Consider the following 24,078-nt stretch of genomic DNA (forward strand, 5'->3'; position numbering starts at 1 on the left):
GTTTTCAGTTGTATATAGTCCTGGGGACCATTCAGGCTTGTTTGCATTTGTGTTCCTCACGTGTGCCCCAAAGAATGAGGTGATTTGATAAAATGCTATGCCCAAGATTACCATCCGAGTGCCGGCGGGGAAGTGGTTCATATAGCCTCGGCTATCACTTCCTTATGTCCGGTCGTGATGGTCAAGCGGATTAAGGCGTCCCTGTACATACCAGTTGTGGGAGTATGGGTTCGAGTCACTTCTGGGGTGTGAGTTTTCAGTTGTATATAGTCCTGGGGACCATTCAGGCTTGTTTGCATTTGTGTTCCTCACGTGTGCCCCAAAGAATGAGGTGATTTGATAAAATGCTATGCCCAAGATTACCATCCGAGTGCCGGCGGGGAAGTGGTTCATATAGCCTCGGCTATCACTTCCTTATGTCCGGTCGTGATGGTCAAGCGGATTAAGGCGTCCCTGTACATACCAGTTGTGGGAGTATGGGTTCGAGTCACTTCTGGGGTGTGAGTTTTCAGTTATATATATATATATATTGGTTACAGTCAATATTTTAATGTATGAATATGTAAAATCAACTTTCTGTTGTGCACAGCCCCACAAGGGCAGGGATGGGTTCGTAAGAGATGCAGCTTAAAAATAATATAAAAGTGGATTAATGTGTAAACTAATCGCAAGTACAAAGTTTTTCTTGAAGAGCTTGGCTTCAGACTCAGCAACTGGAAGAAGCTGGTTGACTACCTCACTTAGAAATGTATGAACCAATGACAATGGACGTCACAATTGCACCAGAGCTTCAAGTTTACTGCTTCTACAATGGTGCACCAAGAACCAAAATTAGCAACATTGACAGCAAAAACAGTGCCATTACGAGAAGTAATATTGAAGACGAAGCTGCAAAAATACTGTTCGGCAAGCTTGAAACATCAAGAATGAAGAATTCAAGACGAAGAAGAAGACAAAAAAAGGAGCAAGAAACTGCCTCCTGCACCATTGATCAGTCAAACAGGGAAGCATGAGGGTCTAGCAGTTGTTCTACTACAGCGAATGTTCTCTAGCTGTTCTTCAACTGTACCCTCTTCCGCTTGCCCACTGGGTATCTTAGCTTGATGAAGCTAAAGTTACATCATAGTATCAATCAATATTAGTGGTTTACTACCCTCTATCTCCCCTCTCTCACAAAGCCCAAGGCAGTCTCGTGGGCAATGAAAAAGAACTGCGAGCAGTTCCCTTTCATTCATTCTCTCTCCCTGGCTGCCAGCCCTCATTCTCTCTCCCTGGCTGCCAGCCCTCATTCTCTCTCCCTGGCTGCCAGCCCTCATTCTCTCTCCCTGGTTGCCAGCCCTCATTCTCTCTCCCTGGCTGCCAGCCCTCATTATCTCTCCCTGGCTGCCAGCCCACATTCTCTCCCTGGCTGCCAGCCCTCATTCTCTCCCCCTGGCTGCCAGCCCTCATTCTCTCTCCCTGGCTGCCAGCCCTCATTCTCTCTCCCTGGCTGCCAGCCCTCATTCTCTCTCCCTGGCTGCCAGCCCTCATTCTCTCTCCCTGGCTGCCAGCCCTCATTCTCTCTCCCTGCCTGCCAGCCCTCATTCTCTCTCCCTGCCTGCCAGCCCTCCTTCTCTCTCCTTGCCTGCCAGCCCTCATTCTCTCTCCCTGGCTGCCAGCCCTCCTTCTCTCTCCTTGCCTGCCAGCCCTCATTCTCTCTCCCTCCTACAGACAGTGCTGTTGAACATGCTGACAAGCGAGTTCTTCCTGCTGGAGAATCCCATTCCTGGGGAGAAGGTGATCGGGACTCTGCTCTCCGACTCCTGCGCCCTCATCCACGGCGAGAGGTGTGTACTTCGCTCGCTGTACTGGCGCAGCTGCATCTTCAGCTCTTGGGCTTCGCAGGTCATAGATGTGCGTGTTGTATGCACGTCTTCCACGGCTGGTGGATGAAGATCATTGTACGTGTCTACTGTAGGTGGTGGATGAAGATCACAGTGCACGTCTCTCCTGTAGGTGGTGGATGAAGATCACAGTGCACGTGTCTCCTGTAGGTGGTGGATGAAGATCACAGTGCACGTGTCTCCTGTAGGTGGTGGATGAAGATCACAGTGTACGTCTCTCCTGTAGGTGGTGGATGAAGATCACAGTGCACGTGTCTCCTGTAGGTGGTGGATGAAGATCACAGTGCACGTGTCTCCTGTAGGTGGTGGATGAAGATCACAGTGCACGTCTCTCCTGTAGGTGGTGGATGAAGATCACAGTGCACATGTCTCCTGTAGGTGGTGGATGAGATCACAGTGTGTGTCTCTCCTGTAGGTGGTGGATGAAGATCACAGTGCACGTCTCTCCTGTAGATAGTGGATGAAGATCACAGTGTGTGTCTCTCCTGTAGGTGGATGATGAACTTCACAGTGCACGTGTCTCCTGTAGGTGGTGGATGAAGATCACAGTGTGTCTCTCCTGTAGGTGGTGGATGAAGATCACAGTGCACGTGTCTCCTGTAGGTGGTGGATGAAGATCACAGTGCACGTCTCTCCTGTAGATAGTGGATGAAGATCACAGTGTGTCTCTCCTGTAGGTGGTGGATGAAGATCACAGTGCACGTGTCTCCTGTAGGTGGTGGATGAAGATCACAGTGTGTGTCTCTCCTGTAGGTGGTGGATGAAGATCACAGTGCACGTGTCTCCTGTAGGTGGTGGATGAAGATCACAGTGCACGTGTCTCCTGTAGGTGGTGGATGAAGATCACAGTGCACGTGTCTCCTGTAGGTAGTGGATGAAGATCACAGTGCACGTCTCTCCTGTAGGTGGTGGATGAAGATCACAGTGCACGTGTCTCCTGTAGGTAGTGGACGAAGATCACAGTGCACGTGTCTCCTGTAGGTAGTGGATGAAGATCACAGTGTGTGTGTCTCCTGTAGGTGGTGGATGAAGATCACAGTGTGTGTGTGTCTCCTGTAGGTAGTGGGTGAAGATCACAGTGTACATGTCTCCTGTAGGTGGTGGCTGCAGGACTCGGTATGACCGTCCTGTGCTAGGTCGCTGGTGTAGTCTGCAGGTGCGCGTGTGTCTTGCACAGATGGTGGACGTCTTACACTGTGCCTCCTGCAGGTCGTGGGTGCTGTACACGCTTCGCGGGGAGGAACGGGAACGAGTGTCGTCCCCTGTGGACAAGCCCATCCTCTTCATGGACTTCAAGAGCACAAATGACTATAGCCTCATCTGCTGGTCGGGTGACTTCGATAACAAGGACCTCCTCATACACACGGTTGATGGCGGCACCACCTTCCCAAACCTAGAGTTCCACAGGTGAAGTGAGAAGGCGTCATTATCCCCCATTATCCTCCCCCAAAATATTATAAAAGCTACAGCTGTTATGATAGAGCCTATAGCTATTATGACAGATCTTACAACTATTATGATAGAACCTTCAGCTATTATAAAACCTTCAGATATTATGATAGAAGCTACAACTTTTATGATAGAACCTTCAGCTATTATGATAGAACTTACTGCTATTATGATAGAACCTTCAGGTATTATGATAAAACCTTCAGGTATTATGATAGAACTTTCAGGTATTATGATAGAACCTTCAGGTATTATGATAGAACCTTCATGTATTATGATAGAACCTTCAGGTATTATGATAGAACCTTCATGTATTATGATAGAACCTTCATGTATTATGATAGAACCTTCATGTATTATGATAGAACCTTCATGTATTATGATAGAACCTTCATGTATTATGATAGAACCTTCAGGTATTATGATAGAACCTTCAGGTATTATGATAGAACCTTCAGGTATTATGATAGAACCTTCAGGTATTATGATAGAACCTTCATGTATTATGATAGAGCCTTCATGTATTATGATAGAACCTTCATGTATTATGATAGAACCTTCATGTATTATGATAGAACCTTCATGTATTATGATAGAACCTTCAGGTATTATGATAGAACCTTCAGGTATTATGATAGAACCTTCATGTATTATGATAGAAACTTCATGTATTATGATAGAACCTTCATGTATTATGATAGAACCTTCATGTATTATGATAGAACCTTCATGTATTATGATAGAACCTTCATGTATTATGATAGAACCTTCAGGTATTATGATAGAACCTTCAGGTATTATGATAGAACCTTCATGTATTATGATAGAACCTTCAGGTATTATGATAGAACCTTCATGTATTATGATAGAACCTTCAGGTATTATGATAGAACCTTCAGGTATTATGATAGAACCTTCAGGTATTATGATAGAACCTTCAGGTATTATGATAGAACCTTCATGTATTATGATAGAACCTTCATGTATTATGATAGAACCTTCATGTATTATGATAGAACTTTCAGGTATTATGATAGAACTTTCAGGTATTATGATAGAACCTTCAGGTATTATGATAGAACCTTCAGCTATTATGACAGAACTTACAGCTATTATGATAGAAGCTACAGCTATTATGATAGAACCTACAGTTATGTTTAGTACATTTATGTACTATACAAAGCGTAAAAAAGTTAAGTTTGGTTATTGTCTTCTATCTTGGCTCTCTCTAAAAGTAATAACACAACACACAGACCATTTTAGGGCATAACCGTTCATATTTCGTAAAATCCATCGAGAATAAGTGTAGATCCTGAACGTTTATGTGTGAGAGGTTGCCATAAGCAGGCGTGCAGCTGCTCCAGACACGGGATATTAGAGGTGGTGGGCTTGGGGGAGGAACAGTGTCCTCGGGGCTAAACCTGCACTCTTCTTGTCGTTGACCTCCTCCTCCTCCAGCGTGATGACCTGGACCAAGTGTCGTCGTTGGCTGTACTGCTGCACGCACCAACACGACCAGGACGTGTGTGTGTTCCGGCGTGGCGACTCCTGCTGGACGCTGGAGCGAGTCGTCGCGCCCAACGACCATAAGCTCCTCATGCTGCACCTGACCGGCGACCAGAACCACCTCATTGGCACCTTTATGATGGGCTTTCAGGTGAGCGTCGAGTCTACGCCTGACTACCACTTATCACTTATTCATGCCCATGTGTGGTTTAATCTTTACGGGATATTCATGCCCGTGTCACCTCTTGGGCGGCTTAATCTTTATCAATCAATGTTAATCTTCACCAATGGGAGACATCTCCCATCACGCAGGGCGCAGTCGCACCTCCACAGATCTCCAGTATCAGCTCTTGATACGGGCAACGGCTCAAAAGGGCCATCACTTACGGGCTATTCATGCCCGTGCCACCTTTTGGGTAATTTAATCTTTATCAATCGATCTTAATCTTCAAATCATCAATCAGCCAGTTGGCGCCGCTACACGTTCTCAGGCAAGTTCCGCCGAGTGAGTGTCACAAGTTTGGCACTAAATGAAGAACACTTGCACGTTTACAGGTCTCACTTGCACGACCTAGGTGAGTGGTTGTAGGTGGACGGTAGGTGATGACAGAGGTGGTGAATAGCCCCATCGCTAAATATCCCTCCCCCCCCCACTCACCCAACACACTTGTGCTCTACACAAAACTGGTAATTATAGCGCGCCTTCATTGTCAGTCTAAACTTGATTATTATGAAAGAGAAGAAAACACAACGGTGCTTTCATCGACACACATACACGATATAATGTATTCTCCGCTCTGTTGCAAATGTGAATAATTTACTGCTAGTAATAAACCTGCTGATATACAAACTATTTAGGGGTCTTACCTGTAAGCAAGAGAGAGAAAGTGCTAAGATCAACACATGCTCAACGCTCACTGGCCAACGCACACATTACACAAGTACACCAAGCTACACCACCTACCTCCCCCCCCCCCCCACAGTGTGGGGTGGATGTGACGCCATATTCCAGTCAATCCGGCAAGTTTATTATTATTATTATTATTATTATTATTATTATTATTATTATTATTATTATTATTATTATTATTATTATGTTCTACCACAGATGTGGCCAGACATTTACACTGCTAACCAGCATATATACATTTTCTTCTATCCTTCATAGACAGGGTGAGAGATCTGTTAAACATAGTTCAGTGATGTATTGAACAATCCACCACAGAAGGTATTTGTAGTGCTTTTAAAATATTATAACCCACAAAACATAAATACATAAATGCACAGATTTACGTCTGTCCTACATAAACAGTGTTCGAGGTGTCTTTTTACATAGTGTCATTAATTTGCGTTTACAAATGTGAAATGCAATTCTGACCAGCTTCCACACACACATATATACATATACGTATATGCAACAACGATCACAAAAACACTGATCTTAGTATGCGGAAAACCACACGTGAAAAATAGAGAATGCTAAACGCGTTTTCGTTTTTTTCTACTTTGCTCTGATGAAGGCGAATTAAGCCGAAAACGCGTTTAGCATTCTCTATTTTTCACGTGTGATTTTCCGCACACACACACACACACACACACACACACACACACACACACACACACACACACACACACACACATATATATATATATATATATATATTAGTATAATTTTGTATTAGTATAAATATTAGTATATTTTGGTAGCAGTCTTTCCTGTAGACATATATTATTAAATATGACCGAAAAAGTAAGATTAATAATTCTAACACGAATTTTCTCAATCTTTCGTACATTTCTTTTCACTGTTGGAGGTAATTCAAAAATCAATTCTCCAAAATTCATTTTTATTTCTAGTCTGACGCGACACTTGAGCGCGTTTCGTAAAACTTATTACATTTTCAAAGACTTTAGTTAACACATACACAACTGAATAGAACTTACTGAATAGAATAGAACATCTCCGATTTTGTTTATATCTACATTTGAGTGAGGTGGATGGGGTGAGGTGGTATTTAATAAGGTATTAATCTCATCAACACAAGCCAGAACATGAAACAATGGGTATTGAATAGAAGTGATTGTAGAAAGCCTATTGGTCCATATAGACCTATTGGTCTATATATATATATATATATATATATATATATATATATATATATATATATATATATATATATATATATATATATATATATATATATATATTTTATATAAAAAAGGGAAGGGAGTACCACCTCTGGCTGGAAGAAGGGGGACCCATAGCCTCGGAGAAAACCACACATAACGCATTGGAGGGAATGTAGGTCCCCTCCAATACAGTTTCTGTGTGCTTTTCTCCTACCACCCCCTTCCCCCTTTTTTTTTTTTTTTTGCTTTATTGTGTATTTAAAGGTTACAAAACTTAAAGGTTATATATATATATATATATATATATATATATATATATATATATATATATATATATATATATATATATATATATATATATATATATATATATAATATGTACAGTGTGAGGTGGATGGGACGCCATATTCCACAAATATGGCGTCGGTGGAACGCGTGTAAGATGCTTTATTGATATTAATTAATTTACAATTGTAATGAACATTTTCTTTACATGTTGAATGTTATGAAAATGCGAAATGATTTACATTGTAAAACAATTCCGTTCAAATATATTGTATCTCTTGAGATGATTTGATTTTCATTTGTAAAACAAATCCGTTTATACATATTTTTAAGGCTTGTATATTATGATTTATGTTCAAGAATGCATTTTTCCTAATTCCGAAAAAATTGAAATTAAAAATAGAATTGCCATGGACCTCTTCAAGTTCTCCCAGTGGCCGCTGGCTGGGAGCCACCACTCTGGTTTATGCAGGTTGTAAGGTCGCTGGAAATAATGCAGTTTTGTACACTCTGCTACCCATCTCTCATCTCTAACTACTTCATGGGGTCCCCATTGTCGCCCCCCCCCCCCGCCTTCTGTTTAAAGAGGACAAAGGGGCAGACCCACCCCCACCCTCCTGTCTCAGTCCCCTCACCTGCCTGTATCATCCCCCTCACCCGCCTGTCTTAGCCCCCTCCACCTGCCTGTCTCTGCCCCCCCCTCCCGCCTGTCTCAGCCCCCTCATCCGCCTGTCTCAGCCCCCCCTACCTCTCACCAGTCTCACTGAAAAGTTGTGGTGAAGGGTAGGGAAAGTGGTGAAGGGTAGGGAAGGTGGAGGAAGGTGGTGAAGGGTAGGGAAGGTGGTGAAGGGTAGGGAAGGTGGTGAAGGGTAGGGAAGGTGGTGAAGGGTAGGGAAGGTGGTGAAGGGTAGGGAAGGTGGTGAATGGTAGGGAAGGTGGTGAAGGGTAGGGAAGGTGGTGAAGGGTAGGGAAGGTGGTGAAGGGTAGGGAAGGTGGTGAAGGGTAGGGAAGGTGGTGAAGGGTAGGGAAGGTGGTGAAGGGTAGGGAAAGTGGTGAAGGGTAGGGCAGGTGGCGAAGGGTAGGGCAGGTGGCGAAGGGTAGGGAAAGTGGTGAAGGGTAGAGAAGGTGGTGAAGGGTAGGGTAGGTGGTGAAGGGTAGGGAAGGTGGTGAAGGGTAGGGAAGGTGGTGAAGGGTAGGGAAGGTGGTGAAGGGTAGGGAAGGTGGTGAAGGGTAGGGAAGGTGGTGAAGGGTAGGGAAGGTGGTGAAGGGTAGGGAAGGTGGTGAAGGGTAGGGAAGGTGGTGAAGGGTAGCGAAGGTGGTGAAGGGTAGGGGAAGTGGTGAAGGGTAGGGAAGGTGGTGAAGGGTAGGGAAAGTGGTGAAGGGTAGGGCAGGTGGCGAAGGGTAGGGCAGGTGGCGAAGGGTAGGGAAGGTGGTGAAGGGTAGAGAAGGTGGTGAAGGGTAGGGTAGGTGGTGAAGGGTAGGGAAGGTGGTGAAGGGTAGGGAAGGTGGTGAAGGGTAGGGAAGGTGGTGAAGGGTAGGGAAGGTGGTGAAGGGTAGGGTAGGTGGTGAAGGGTAGAGAAGGTGGTGAAGGGTAGGGAAGGTGGTGAAGGGTAGGGAAGGTGGTGAAGGGTAGGGAAGGTGGTGAAGGGTAGGGAAGGTGGTGAAGGGTAGGGAAGGTGGTGAAGGGTAGGGAAGGTGGTGAAGGGTAGGGAAGGTGGTGAAGGGTAGGGAAGGTGGTGAAGGGTAGGGTAGGTGGTGAAGGGTAGAGAAGCTGGTGAAGGGTAGAGAAGGTGGTGAAGGGTAGGGAAGGTGGTGAAGGGTAGGGAAGGTGGTGAAGGGTAGGGAAGGTGGTGAAGGGTAGAGAAGGTGGTGAAGGGTAGGGAAGGTGGTGAAGGGTAGAGAAGGTGGTGAAGGGTAGGGAAGGTGGTGAAGGGTAGGGAAGGTGGTGAAGGGTAGAGAAGGTGGTGAAGGGTGGGGAAGGTGGTGAAGGGTAGAGAAGGTGGTGAAGGGTAGGGAAGGTGGTGAAGGGTAGGGAAGGTGGTGAAGGGTAGGGTAGGTGGTGAAGGGTAGAGAAGGTGGTGAAGGGTAGAGAAGGTGGTGAAGGGTAGAGAAGGTGGTGAAGGGTAGGGTAGGTGGTGAAGGGTAGAGAAGGTGGTGAAGGGTAGGGTAGGTGGTGAAGGGTAGGGTAGGTGGTGAAGGGTAGGGTAGGTGGTGAAGGGTAGAGAAGGTGGTGAAGGGTAGGGCAGGTGGGGAAGGGTAGGGAAGGTTGAAGATAGCTACAGTGATGATGGTCGTGTGTAGTGAAGATGTGGCCCGCCGACACCCGAGCCACGCCGGGTACCCCCACCTCTAGCATTGTACATAATTAAAAATTAATAACAGAATTAATAATATTACGCTGTTATTTTGATTTTCTCTTAAGTAAACGATGTACTATACTCTCATGTTAACTTTAACTGTACAAACATTTACGAATAAAATGTTTGATTTTTAATATAAGTTTTTAATAATTGCTTATCAATATATTGATGGAGGCGTGTGGAGTATAATGACGTATGTTTGAGGCATATGTTTGAGACGTATGTTTGAGGCATATGTTTGAGACGTATGTTTGAGGCATATCTTTACCCTGACAGGTGTGGGAGGTGGAGCAGGGAAGAGCGTGGACGCTGAAGCTCCCTCACGGCATCAGGAACATTTCTACGCAGCTTCTCAAGTCGAACTCGTGCGTCCTCTCCAAGGGCTACAAGTACGCCGTCGCTGGCGTCAGGTGCGTACTGGAGAGAGGACTAGGTGGGTATGGGAGGTGGTGGGACTATGTCGGTATTGTAGTAGATGGAGGCTAAGTGGGGTTGTGGATTACGGAACTAGTTTATTATTGGAGTAAGTTGGACTAGGTGGGTATTGGAGTAGGTTGGACTAGGTGGGTATTGGAGTAGGTTGGACTAGGTGGGTATTGGAGTAGGTTGGACTAGGTGGGTATTGGAGTAGGTTGGAATAGGTGGGTATTGGAGTAGGTTGGACTAGGTGGGTATTGGAGTAGGAGGGGGCTAGATTAGTATGGCAATTTATGGATAGGGTTACATGGGTATGAGACTTGGCACTAAATGGGTGGGTATGAGTTTTAAAGATGGGTGGAGGAGGATAGAGGAGAGCGCTGGATGGCCCGCTACCCAGGTCACCTTACCAAGAGAGCGACAGTGGTTAATAACTCTAGTGTATCTCTGACGTATGTTATATTGTGATTACTGCCAATCAGACACCGGTGATATTCCATTTCATGTAAACGATCTCTAGATATTCTCCCAAGAGTAACTTCATTTAATATCTTTTGGTATAATGTATATCTCAAAATGTTTTTCGAATGAACTCAATTCTGTAACGACTGAGGCTACTAGGAACACCCGCAATATTTGACTGCTAACAGCTCTCCAAAGAATGGAATTCAGCCTAATCAACTCTGTATTTAAATATTTTATAAATGGTATATTATGATTACAATCACTATTACTATTTCATTTGATTATATTAATGTGTATGTGTTGCTGTATTACAGGAAGAGCCTGTACGTGTGGGGGCTGGAGAGTCAGGAGCTCCTCAAGGTCCTCGACGCTCACTTCGGCCGTATTATACACATGGTGGCGCTGGTCGTCGGCTCCTGGAACTCTGTAGGTCTCCTGGCACACCTCCACCATGTCTAGTGCACCTCCACCATGTCTAGTGCACCTCCACCATGTCTAGTGCACCTCCACCATGTCTAGTGCACCTCCACCATGTCTAGTGCACCTCCACCATGTCCAGTGCACCTCCACCATGTCTAGTGCACCTCCACCATGTCCAGTGCACCTCCACCATGTCTAGTGCACCTCCACCATGTCCAGTGCACCTCCACCATGTCCAGTGCACCTCCACCATGTCTAGTGCACCTCCACCATGTCCAGTGCACCTCCACCATGTCCAGTGCACCTCCACCATGTCCAGTGCACCTCCATCATGTCCAGTGCACCTCCATCATGTCCAGTGCACCTCCACCATGTCCAGTGCACCTCCACCATGTCTGTAGCGCCCCTCCACCATGTCCAGTGCACCTCCACCATGTCCAGTGCACCTCCACCATGTCCAGTGCACCTCCATCATGTCCAGTGCACCTCCATCATGTCCAGTGCACCTCCACCATGTCCAGTGCACCTCCACCATGTCCAGTGCACCTCCACCATGTCTGTAGCGCCCCTCCACCATGTCCAGTGCACCTCCACCATGTCCAGTGCACCTCCACCATGTCCAGTGCACCTCCATGTCCAGTGCACCTCCATCATGTCCAGTGCACCTCCACCATGTCCAGTGCACCTCCACCATGTCTGTAGCGCCCCTCCACCATGTCCAGTGCACCTCCATCATGTCCAGTGCACCTCCATCATGTCCAGTGCACCTCCACCATGTCCAGTGCACCTCCACCATGTCTCTAGCGCCCCTCCACCATGTCTCTAACACGTTCAAAGGGTACGGCCCTCACCTGTGATAATGGTGCACCAAGCACAGCTGTGTCACATATGGCACATCTAGAGACAGCTCTTTATAAGCGTCAGTTGACCCAGGTGAAGTCAATCAGTTGGTCCAAGTAATAGGAGTGTGAGACATGCTTGAGCACGTCCTCTTCCTTAGTACGTGCTAGCACCCCTAGCACGACCCTTAGCACGACCCCTAGCACGACCCCTAGCACGACCCTTAGCATGACCCCCTAGCACGACCCCTAGCACGGTCTTATATAGTCTTCTGCAACTGGCTTTTGATGCTCTGTATTTAAGTTTGTGATATATATTGTTTAAAGGTTCGTAACAGTTTAATATTTCCTGCAAAATAATAAAAATAAAAAAATAACGCGCGCGCGCGCGCGCGCACACACACACACACACACACACACACACACACACACACACACACACACACACACACACACACACACACACACACACACACACACACACACACACACACACACACACAGTTGTGGGAGACCGCAGCCAAACAGCAAGGTGTGTGTGTGTGTGTGTGTGTGTGTGTGTGTGTGTGTGTGTGTGTGTGTGTGTGCCACGCGCGCGTCCACGCTGGTGACTCCCAGGATGAAGGGCCTGTGTCTCCTGCAGGTGATCACCTCCTCGCTGGACAGGACAGTCAAGGTCTGGAACATCAACAACATCTTCGAGCAGGTACACGTCATCGACCGCCACGAGCTGCAGGTGGACGACATCAGGTGAGAGGGGGAGGAGGGTGAAGGTTGAGGGATGTGGGGGTGTGGGGGCGTAAGGGAGCTATGTTGGGGTGGGGGGACACGTGTGTGTGGGTGACGGGGTGAGTAAGGTGTCTGAGGGGTGCCAGATGGATGAGTAAAGGTTGTAAGAGGTCGCGAGTTGATGTCAGTGAGGAAGGTTCTTGAAGAATACAGGCTCCCACAAAATATAAACGTATGTGTATGTACTCACTTAACTGTGCTTGTGTTTGAGTTAGAGCTCTTAGACGTCTTGTAAGTTGAGGTTGAGTTGTTTCTTGAACTTCTCAGGTTTGGCGTTATTTGCATTATTATATTGCATTTGGTGGCACAATTCTTGAGTTCTTTCCAGCTGATATTGCCTGTTCCTGAATTGGTTAATGTATGTAGGATTTCAAGTTGTGATTAACTACTTACTCATAAATCTGAGGATAGTTGTTGTGATAAGTAGTCCATCCTTGCATATACAGCTGATGTTATCTGGTTTATGTGTACCGTAAGTTCAATGTGGTGTCTAACTCCGGGTCTTTTTCTCGGTCCGATTTCAGGAGGGATATTTGTCGTAGTAACTTGTATGTACCTAGTTATACTTACCTAGTTGTACTTGCGGGGATTGACCTCTGGCTCTTTCGGCCTGCCTCTCAACTGTCTATCAACTTTTGTTTTTTCACACACACACACACACACACATGAAGCAGCCCGTACCAGCTGTCTAACTCCCGGATACCTATTTACTGCAAGGTGAACAGGATGAGAGAAACTCTGCCCATTTGTTTCCACCATCGTCGGGGATCGATCCCCAGGCCATAGGATTACGAGCGCTGTCCACTCAGCCTGGATGTCCGCGGCCTCCTGTTCCTTGCACTCATCATTATTATATTGCACTTGTTTTGAGTGGAAATTATTCGCCATATTGCTCTTGCTGTATGTCCAGGCGTCCTCGCTCCACCTTGCAGTCTTCTTCGCGATACGTGCAGTTTGCATGAAGGTGTTCCTATCGATGACTGCACGAGTGGTGTTGCTGAAAGACGCAGCACTCACAGCGGCGCATCAATGTTCATGATTTGGCAGAGATTGGACGTTATCGATGTCTTCTATGTGTGTGTGTGTGTGTGTGTGTGTGTGTGTGTGTGTGTGTGTGTGTGTGTGTGTGTGTGTGTGTGTGTGTGTGTGAGGATAAAGACAAAAATAAACATATGAGTGGAAATGGATTCAGGATGGCAAAGATGAGAAATTGTGTTGATGGTGATAGCTAAGTGTTGCTGTTCTTTTAAAAGTGTGTGGTCTTACACAGTGTTTATATCCATCACTTCGTTTGTGTCATTTTAAACTTGGGTCCAAATACTAGCCATGGTCAGTAATTGGACCCATGTTTACATGGGTTGTGTCGCTGCCTTCTGTTACTTGGGTGTTCCCTAATCCAGTAGCTCGCCTTTCTGTTCCCTACAACATGCTGACGTCTCCTATAGGGCACTGTGTCAAAGCCTCTCTGTCAGTCAACAAATATATATATATATATATATATATATATATATATATATATATATATATATATATATATATATACCTAGTAGCCAGAACGCACTTCTCAGCCTACTATGCAAGGCCCGATTTGCCTAATAAGCCAAGTTTTCATGAATTAATGTTTTTTCTCTAATTTTTTTCTTATGAAATGATAAAGCTACCCATTTCATTATGTATGAGGTCAATTTTTTTTATTGGAGTTAAAATTAACGTAGATATATGACCGAACCTAACCAACCCTACCTAACCTAACCTAACCTATCTTTATAGGTTAGGTTAGGTTAGGTAGCCGAAAAAGTTAGGTTAGGTTAGGTAGGTTAGGTAGTCGAAAAGTAGTAGTCGACCTAGTAGCCAGAAGTGCGTTCTGGCTACTAGGTACGACATATATATATATATATATATATATATATATATATATATATATATATATATATATATATATATATATATGTCGTACCTAGTAGCCAGAATGCACTTCTCGGCCTACTATGCAAGGCCTGATTTGCCTAATAAGCCAAGTTTTCATGAATTAATTGTTTTTCGACTACCTAACCTACCTAACCTAACCTAACCTAACTTTTTCGGCTACCTAACCTAACCTAACCTATAAAGATAGGTTAGGTTAGGTTAGGTAGGGTTGGTTAGGTTCGGTCATATATCTACGTTAATTTTAACTCCAATAAAAAAAATTGACCTCATACATAATGAAATGGGTAGCTTTATCATTTCATAAGGAGAAAATTAGAGAAAATATATTAATTCAGGAAAACTCGGCTTATTAGGCAAATCGGCCCTTGCATAGTAGGCTGAGAAGTGCGTTCTGGCTACTAGGTACGACATATATATATATATATATATATATATATATATATATATATATATATATATATATATATATATATATATATATATATATATATATATATATATATATATATATATATATATATATATGCTCCGTCGCCATATTGTAAACTTGATCAGGTTGTGGAAGCGGGATTTGTTATCTCTGAACTGAACCCAAGTTGGCCTTTTGTTATAAATGCCCTTTTCTTCTGATGTTTCACTGTTATATTTGTGTCTCCTTTTCATTACTTTGCATGGTTGGGCCGTGAAGTACACAGGCCTCTAGTGTAAAGCCTCCGCTCTCTAGCTTTCTGTATATTGATTACTGTTTGTCGTCCAGGTTCGAGGTAGTTCTTTCGTTGCTTCTTATTATATATCTTTGTGAGTGGCCAACACAAGGCTTCATCACCATCTGTTCACATCTTACCTGGCCTCATAGGCTTTCGTATCCGATTGTATCCGCTCCTTCCTTTATCTCTGGTAATTAATATCTTCTTTTCTTTCTTAAATTTTAGAATCAAATACCTTGTTAACGTGTGGGATTTTAAGATGTGACTCTTCGTGATGTTGGCAGCCTGGCACCGAACAACCCGGTAGCGGTGACAGTGACCAGGAACTGTGTGGGCATCTGGAACCTGCGGTTGGGCAAGCTGGTCAGCAAGCTGGCAGACTCCCCTCTGGGCGCTATCGTCACCCATGCAGGCATCACCAACAACAGCCGGTGAGTAGCATCGCAAGCTTCTCTCTGTGTGTGTATACTATTTGTGTTGCAGAATCGAGCTATTAGCTCTTGGACCCCGCCTTTCTAACCGTCTATATTTTTCCTCTTATCATGTCTACTACACGTATTTCTATCTAACACATGCGCACATTCCCAGGAAGCAGCCCGTAGTAGCCGTCTAAGTCCCAGGTACCTATTTACTGCTAGGAGAACAGGTGCATCAGGTTAAAGAAACTCTGCCCATTTGTTTCCGCCTCGGACCCCCGAGCACTCTCCATTCAGCCTCGAGGCGCGCGCATATGTATGTATGTGTGTGTGTGTGTGTGTGTGTGTCTGTGTACTCGCCTAGTTGTCCTTGCGGGGGTTGAGCTCTGGCTCTTTGGTCCCACCTCTCAACTGTCAATCAACTGATGTACAGATTCCTGAGCCTACTGGGCTCTTATCATATCTACATTAGACACTGTGTATGGAGTCTGCCTCCACCACATCACTGCCTAATGCATTAAATTTATTAATGGAATGTATTAGGAAGTGATGCTCCCTCACTTCCCTTCACAGTCCTTGCCCCTCCCTCACTTCCCTTCACAGTCCTTGCCCCTCCCTCACTGCCCTTCACAGTCCTTGCCCCTCCCTCACTGCCCTTCACGCTTCTTTACCTCCTCTTTTCATATCACTTTTCCCACTTTTTCTAGTTCAAGCTACTTGTTTCCGGTGAGTGGACTTCTCACCTCTCAACGTTGTGTTGGTCACAATCTCAACGTCCGCCATTGTGACCTCTTACTCACGATTGAACTCACTGTGATTGTGATCTCTCCCTCACAAGTAACCTTTGGGTCATCACTTCACTCTTATCTCCTCAGGTATATTGTGTCAACTGAGTCGGGGAACGTGTTGATCTGGAACGTGCGGGCCGAGGCGGTGGTGTTCAAGGCGGAGCACAAGAACGTTCAGCAGCTGCTGCTTCTCGACGGCGACACCAAGTGCGTCACTATATCCAAGGTGCGTTACTGTGGTTGTGGCAGCGTTACCGTGTGTAAGGTGCGTTACTCTGCTTATGTTAGCGGCACGATTTGTCACAAATAACAGTACAGTTGTACAAGAGGCGTCCAATCCCCGACCGTCCAAGTGGTTGGGCACCAATCCTTCACCCCCCCCATCCCATCCCAAATCCTTATCCTGATCCCTTCCCAGTGCTAGAGAGTCGTAATGGCTTGACACTTCCCCTGATAATTCCCTCCCTCCTGGCCCGAAGCCTCGCCGTCTTACACTTATCATCTTCGTGACTGTAAATATGCGGAGTTACTTTTTACAAAACAGTAATTGTAGAAGTGATATTTATCGGACTTTTTAATACACCGCAGTTTTAGTTGCGTTGTTGTTTTATCGTACATTTAATTTAGAATTAATGAATGCCTTTAAATTGACAAAGAAACTGTGTAAATTACTCACTGAAATGATTAATTCATTAGCGATACAATTACCACTTGTCACGTTGTTGTCTGGTCCTGAGGAAACCCTCATTGAGTAACCGCGCCAAGCTATTGGTCCCTTGCTGACGGTGTCCGTCAAATGACCCGTCTAACTAGCTGCGCTCTTGGCAGGTGTCGCTGGAGACGGGAGAGCTCGCGGGCCACCTGGTGACGCGCGCCATCCCCAGCGGCCAGGTCGTCTACGAGCTCGACTACCCGGTCCGCGCCTTCAAGCAGATTGCTGTCACCGCTGACGGCCTCTTCCTTGTCATCCCTTCCGTGGACGGCTTCAAGGTGAGGGAGGGGGGGTGATGGCGGGGGTCAATCATTAACCCCACGTCTTTCATCTCTAGGATGTGACAGTCTCAATCGCCGTGGTTTTCTCAACATAGTCCGGCTCTCTCCTGCAGCCATGGTTGACTGGAGTTGACAACAAGCGATAACACTCTCCTACTAGTCGCAGGATTCAGTAATTGTTTTAGTCTGTTTCCATAAGTTTCTTTACCAGTTTCTTATATTCGATTGTTTAACCTAGCCAACTGGTTGCTGCTAAATTTATATATAAATTGTTGCGGGAATTTTTTAAATGACAATGATTCGTCTTAAGGAAAATGAAATAAATAACGTCATAGAAAACGGTTGATGAAATATAAGATGAAGCACCAACTAAAACTATTTGTGACCCTTGTTGAGACTAAATACATGATTTATTTTGCCCAATGCTAAATTGATAATTGTGATCTTGGTTACTCCTATTATAAAATATATGTAATTGTAAACTGTGAGAAAATTCCACCGTTTTGTATGACATTAATGGTTTACATGTTTATGGAAAAATCTTAATAATACGCCTTGATATTTGACGGGCTATTCATGCCCGTGCCACCTCTTGGGTGGCCTAATCTTCATCAATTAATCATGGTGTTGATATTGGCAGGAGGCGTTGCTGGTGTACCACGCCCGGACCGGCACACTGGTGCACAAGATACCCCTCAAATACCCGGCGTATAAGGACTTCCACCTGGTGGTGCCACTGCCTAACAAGCCCACCCAGGTGGCCCTCATCGACCAGGACAAGGGGAATATTATAGACATCCGTTCCAAGAAGTTCGTACGGTCCATAGCAAAGTGGGGTGGAAAGGTGGGTGGGTGGGTGTGTGTGTGTGTACTCACCTATTTGTGCTTGCGGGGGTTGAGCTTTCGCTCTTTGGTCCCGCCTCTCAACTGTCAATCAACTGGTGTACAGATTCCTGAGCCTACTGGGCTCTATCATATCTACATTTAAAACTGTGTATGGAGTCAGCCTCCACCACATCACTGCCTAATGCATTCCATCCGTTAACTACTCTGACACTGAAAAAGTTCCTTCTAACGTCTCTGTGGCTCATGTGGGTACTCAGTTTCCACCTGTGTCCCCTTGTTCGCGTCCCACCAGTGTTGAATAGTTTATCCTTGTTTACCCGGTCGATTCCTCTGAGGATTTTGTAGGTTGTGATCATGTCTCCCCTTACTCTTCTGTCTTCCAGTGTCGTAAGGTGCATTTCCCGCAGCCTTTCCTCGTAACTCATGCCTCTCAGTTCCGGGACTAGTCTAGTGGCATACCTTTGGACTTTTTCTAGCTTCGTCTTGTGCTTGACAAGGTACGGGCTCCATGCTGGGGCCGCATACTCCAGGATTGTGTGTGTGTGTGTGTGTACTTGCTGGAGTGTTTCCAGTGATTTGGCCGTAATTACTTCATCCTCTTCTGTACACGAGTTCTCTTGTGAACTTATGGCGACTTTTTCTACCTATTGCTGTTTTAAAGTGTTCCCTTTTTTCCTCCATTCTGTTATAATTTGATTTTAAATTGTAAATTTTTCTGTCAGGCGAGAAGCAGTTAAAACCAATAAGTATACACGAGCAGCCTCTTCCATTACTATGGAACCTGTCTTCTGCACACCATACTGAAATCACATTTTAATACATGCATTGAGTGCTCTATCTTACTGCAGTAAGGGATGCTCTGTAAACTGTGGATGCGCTTTTGTTTTCGCTTCATGTAGTGACTTGCTGGTTGAGAAGTGATAATCAGGTGTGTATTTGGTGGGCGGCAGGTGTCCAAGGACGGGCGGTTCGGGCTGTATGCTCCTGCGCGGGGCGGCCTCGAGCTGCTGGAGCTGCGTCACGGCACCTCCGTCAGGACCCTCATCCCCAGGGTAGCCGAGGGCGTGTTCTCCGTCATCTGCCTCTTCACCCGCACAGACGAGTACGTCCTCTACTACCACGGCGGCCGCAAGACCATCAGAGTCTTCAGGTGGGTTTGGGAGCCTTGTGGTCACCAACGTGTGTCTTAACTGCCTTAATTTCTCTGGTATGCTGTATATTGTAATTAGCAGGTAAGGATTAACCATCAAGTGTTAAAGTCGACCTCGGCAATAGAGGTCAAGTGTTGTTTTACTAACTAGGCTCCTACGATGACCCGAGTTGCAGTCTTTTCTTCAACCTATTCGTGATCCAAACTGGTTGGGAATTAGTTACCCAACCTATTCTAGCTTACAATGAATTGACACCAACTCCTTATCACTGGAGATTCGAATTCGTTATCACTAAGTTCTCAGCGGAGTATTGGGCTCTGATCATTTGTGACACATAAATAGGGTCTAACACGAGGATCGCGTATTATGTTGCCTCTGTTCATCCGCTGTTGAAAGAGTGAAAATCCAGTTCAGCGAACTGTCGCAGGGCAGAAAATAAGACGAATGTATCAGCCCTCTTGTACCCGGGCTCCCACTCAGCTCACCGACCTCCCCGCACAGGGTGACGGACGGGAAGATGATCGCCAACTACAGAGTGCAGGCGGAGCTGACGGCGATCGCAGCGAGCGAGGACGGACGCACCATCGTGCTGGGCACCGTCGACGGCTGCCTCTCTTCAATCACGATAGCAGACCCCACCAGGCCCGGTATCAGGGAATACCTCGCCGAGCTCCCCTCCAGGAACCCTAAGGTAGGCACCACCTGTGTTACTATGGACACACAGCGAGGGAAAGAAGGTTCTCGCTGCGCGGGTTGTTGATTGCAAGCGTATGTTATAATTTTTGTCAGTTTTGGATGACTTGATTTTAGCGTGGATGAGGAAATAGTGCAAGATTTTCTTATCTGGGGAAGATATTGATGATCCTGCTGACTGAGGATATTCTGTCTCTCTCTCTCTTTGTCTCTTTCTGTCTTTCTTTCTCTCCCTTTCTCTTTCTCTCTCCCTTTCTCTTTCTCTCCCTTTCTCTTTCTTTTCCTCCCTCCCCCCCCCCCCCCGTCTATAAACTAATAAAAGTACTTCACTGGGAATAACTGTATACTACAAACTTATCTGTTTAATTAAATTAATTTTAGTTTCCATAATGAATGAACATTATTTGGCGTATAGTTACAATCATGTTAGTTACTAGAAAAAGCTGTCTGCCAGGACCTTCATATGGTTGGTTTACTTGCCTTCACTTGTATTTACTTGTTGAGAGAACATGTTTCTAATGTGAGTTTGCCAAGGACGAATGAGTACTGTTCTTCTGAATGACACAACCAGCAAGAGGCTGTTGATGGCAGAGCGTCTTATGTTATGCTTGCCATCTTGTAGATGGTTGCCATTTCTGGCTCTCAGTATCTTTTTTTTTTCCCCTTCACATCTACCTCTTTCCACTCTCCCTCTGACCAATATATTGTCTGCACTTCTACAGAAGTACGAGGAAGAGGAGGCCAAGCAGAGCAAGAGTCTCCGGCGGGTTGTCAACTTAGTGATGCTGACCAACAGACTACAGGGAGGTGGCCGCTCCACCAACACCTCCTAATGAGGTGTTGCCACCATAGTATGTGGTGCGGTTAGCTCTGTGTATGTAACATCTAACAAAGTGTGTGGCGGGTAGTAAGTGATAATTATATATTAACAATAGACTTACTACATTAGATAAAAGAACGCGTCTCGTTGTTTCGGTTCGCCCTAGACTATTGTCAAGTTGAAACATTAGTCAATATATATTTTGTGTGTGTGTGTAGAGTGTGTGCGCGCTCGCGCTTCCATAGTTTAAGAGAGTGTATTAGTGTAGATGTTGGCCACTCTCGGAACAGATTACTATCTACTTCAATGTCCCACATTCCTGGGACACCAGTAACAATGTTCCACATTCCTGGGACACCAGTAACAATGTTCCACATTCCTGGGACACCAGTAACAATGTCCCACATTCCTGGGATACCAGTAACAATGTCCCACATTCCTGGGATACCAGTAACAATGTCCCACATTCCTGGGACACCAGTAACAATGTCCTACATTCCTGGGACACCAGTAACAATGTCCCACATTCCTGGGACACGAGTAACAATGTCCCACATTCCTGGGACATCAGTAACAATGTCCCACATTCCTTGGACACCAGTAACAATGTCCTCTGATCTCATTAGTCCTAAAGCTCCTAAGATGACAAAACAGGAACAGAACTCTGTGATGTGACATAACAGATTATTTTGATGACATACAAACTATTTATGTAATTAAAATGAGAGGCACTGCTATTCAACAGTGATGAATGGCGATGAACACAAACGACGTGTGAAAAATCTATATTTTTCTTAGAGGTAAGTGCTATTGGTATCTTTTGTTTCATGCAACATATTGGTAAATGACAGTACATATAGCGACTGGGGCGAATGTGTACATAATGTAGACTATTGCACCTCTTTTTTTTTCCTACTAATGAGTTATAACTAGAGAACTTGTAGCGACCTATCTTAACCTTTCTGCTGTATAATACAGTACATACCTGGCCTACATGCAATAGGCCTAGGAGTGCGTATATCGTGCTTGGGATTAATTATATTAGACCAAGTTTAGTTGCTGTATATATATATACTGTACACTTGAACACCATACACTTAAATATAATATCTATCACGCTATGCAGACACAGTATTTAGTTATTATTTTTTGCAAGTTTTCCACAAATAGAGAAATCTTGCAAATAAAGGAACCAGGTACATCATGTGCTTAGTGCTCCTGGCTGTCTGGGTTCGAATCCCTCTGGGGTGTGGAGTTTTTAGATTATATATATATATATATATATATATATATATATATATATATATATATATATAATATATACAGTATATATATATTCCTACCCGTTATCTGAGGAGCTGGAGGAACTCGACAACCTGTGACAAGTAGCCTTGTACCTTGCATGTAACCAATGTTGTAACCCTTTTTTGTGTAATGAAGTTTTAAATAAAATAAAATATAGGGGGTGGTAGAAGAATGCAATATGTGATTATATGCGGGTGCCCCACAAAGCTCCCCCGGATGCTGCATGTTGTCGTCTTCGAGGTCGAGAGTCCCTACAAACTCAACCAGAGTTGGTACCCCTATGTAAAATTATTAAAATATATATATATATATATATATATATATATATATATATATATATATATATATATATAGTATAGATACAGTATACATATATACATATCTCTATACAGTATAGAGAACTGGATCACCACTACAATTTTGTCCCCATTGCTTCTGAGACGCTCGGCGCCTGGGGTAAAAGTGCTACCAGTTTTTTTAAGGAACTGGGTTCTAGGCTCATTGAAACAACAAGGGACCCGAGAGCTGCAAGCTTTCTTTTCCAGCGCCTCAGTGTGGCGATACAGAGGGGAAATGCGCACTGCATCCAGGGTTCCTGCCCGCCATCTGAGGAGCTGGAGGAACTCGACAACCTATGACAACCATCTTTGTAACCTATATGTAACTCCTTTTTTGTAACAAAGTTCAAATAAAGTAAATATATATGTGTACATACACAAGAATGGGGGTGGTAGGAGAAGATAATATTAGTGTTCAGTGAGAAACCACAAGGTCTCCTCTGAATACTTTTTATTTTCTTCTCCGAGGCTATGGGTCCCCACATTGGCACCAGAGGTGGTACCCTCACAAACTTTTTATATATATATATATATATATATATATATATATATATATATATATATATGCAAACAAGCCTGAATGGTCCCCAGGACTATATACAACTGAAAACTCACACCCCAGAAGTGACTCGAACCCATACTCCCACAACTGGTATGTACAGGGACGCCTTAATCCGCTTGACCATCACGACCGGACATAAGGAAGTGATAGCCGAGGCTATATGAACCACTTCCCCGCCGGCACTCGGATGGTAATCTTGGGCATAGCATTTTATCAAATCACCTCATTCTTTGGGGCACACGTGAGGAACACAAATGCAAACAAGCCTGAATGGTCCCCAGGACTATATACAACTGAAAACTCACACCCCAGAAGTGACTCGAACCCATACTCCCACAACTGGTATGTACAGGGACGCCTTAATCCGCTTGACCATCACGACCGGACATAAGGAAGTGATAGCCGAGGCTATATGAACCACTTCCCCGCCGGCACTCGGATGGTAATCTTGGGCATAGCATTTTATCAAATCACCTCATTCTTTGGGGCACACGTGAGGAACACAAATGCAAACAAGCCTGAATGGTCCCCAGGACTATATACAACTGAAAACTCACACCCCAGAAGTGACTCGAACCCATACTCCCACAACTGGTATGTACAGGGACGCCTTAATCCGCTTGACCATCACGACCGGACATAAGGAAGTGATAGCCGAGGCTATATGAACCACTTCCCCGCCGGCACTCGGATGGTAATCTTGGGCATAGCATTTTATCAAATCACCTCATTCTTTGGGGCACACGTGAGGAACACAAATGCAAACAAGCCTGAATGGTCCCCAGGACTATATACAACTGAAAACTCACACCCCAGAAGTGACTCGAACCCATACTCCCACAACTGGTATGTACAGGGACGCCTTAATCCGCTTGACCATCACGACCGGACATAAGGAAGTGATAGCCGAGGCTATATGAACCACTTCCCCGCCGGCACTCGGATGGTAATCTTGGGCATAGCATTTTATCAAATCACCTCATTCTT

At 45.0% G+C, this 24,078-nt stretch overlaps 1 protein-coding gene across 3 annotated transcripts in view; it reads left to right on the top strand.

The window, feature by feature from the left end:
* The window catches only part of LOC123753784 (NACHT and WD repeat domain-containing protein 2), a 73,472-nt gene extending 51,693 nt beyond the window's left edge, over positions 1-21,779 (top strand). For all 3 annotated transcript variants that reach the window (XM_069307875.1, XM_069307872.1, XM_069307884.1), the window contains exons 21-33: positions 1,711-1,826; positions 3,093-3,290; positions 4,791-4,989; positions 9,890-10,023; positions 10,810-10,921; positions 12,398-12,504; positions 15,464-15,610; positions 16,471-16,609; positions 17,212-17,373; positions 18,017-18,220; positions 19,173-19,372; positions 19,875-20,064; positions 20,789-21,779. In XM_069307875.1, the coding sequence (XP_069163976.1) occupies positions 1,711-1,826; positions 3,093-3,290; positions 4,791-4,989; positions 9,890-10,023; positions 10,810-10,921; positions 12,398-12,504; positions 15,464-15,610; positions 16,471-16,609; positions 17,212-17,373; positions 18,017-18,220; positions 19,173-19,372; positions 19,875-20,064; positions 20,789-20,899 (2,019 nt within the window). In that variant the 3' untranslated portion in view covers positions 20,900-21,779. The remainder of the gene's footprint in view (positions 1-1,710; positions 1,827-3,092; positions 3,291-4,790; positions 4,990-9,889; positions 10,024-10,809; positions 10,922-12,397; positions 12,505-15,463; positions 15,611-16,470; positions 16,610-17,211; positions 17,374-18,016; positions 18,221-19,172; positions 19,373-19,874; positions 20,065-20,788) is intronic.
* Positions 21,780-24,078: the final 2,299 nt, after the last annotated feature.

This window comes from Procambarus clarkii, chromosome 6 (genome assembly GCF_040958095.1).
Source record: "Procambarus clarkii isolate CNS0578487 chromosome 6, FALCON_Pclarkii_2.0, whole genome shotgun sequence".
Classification (NCBI taxonomy): Eukaryota; Metazoa; Arthropoda; class Malacostraca; order Decapoda; family Cambaridae; genus Procambarus; species Procambarus clarkii.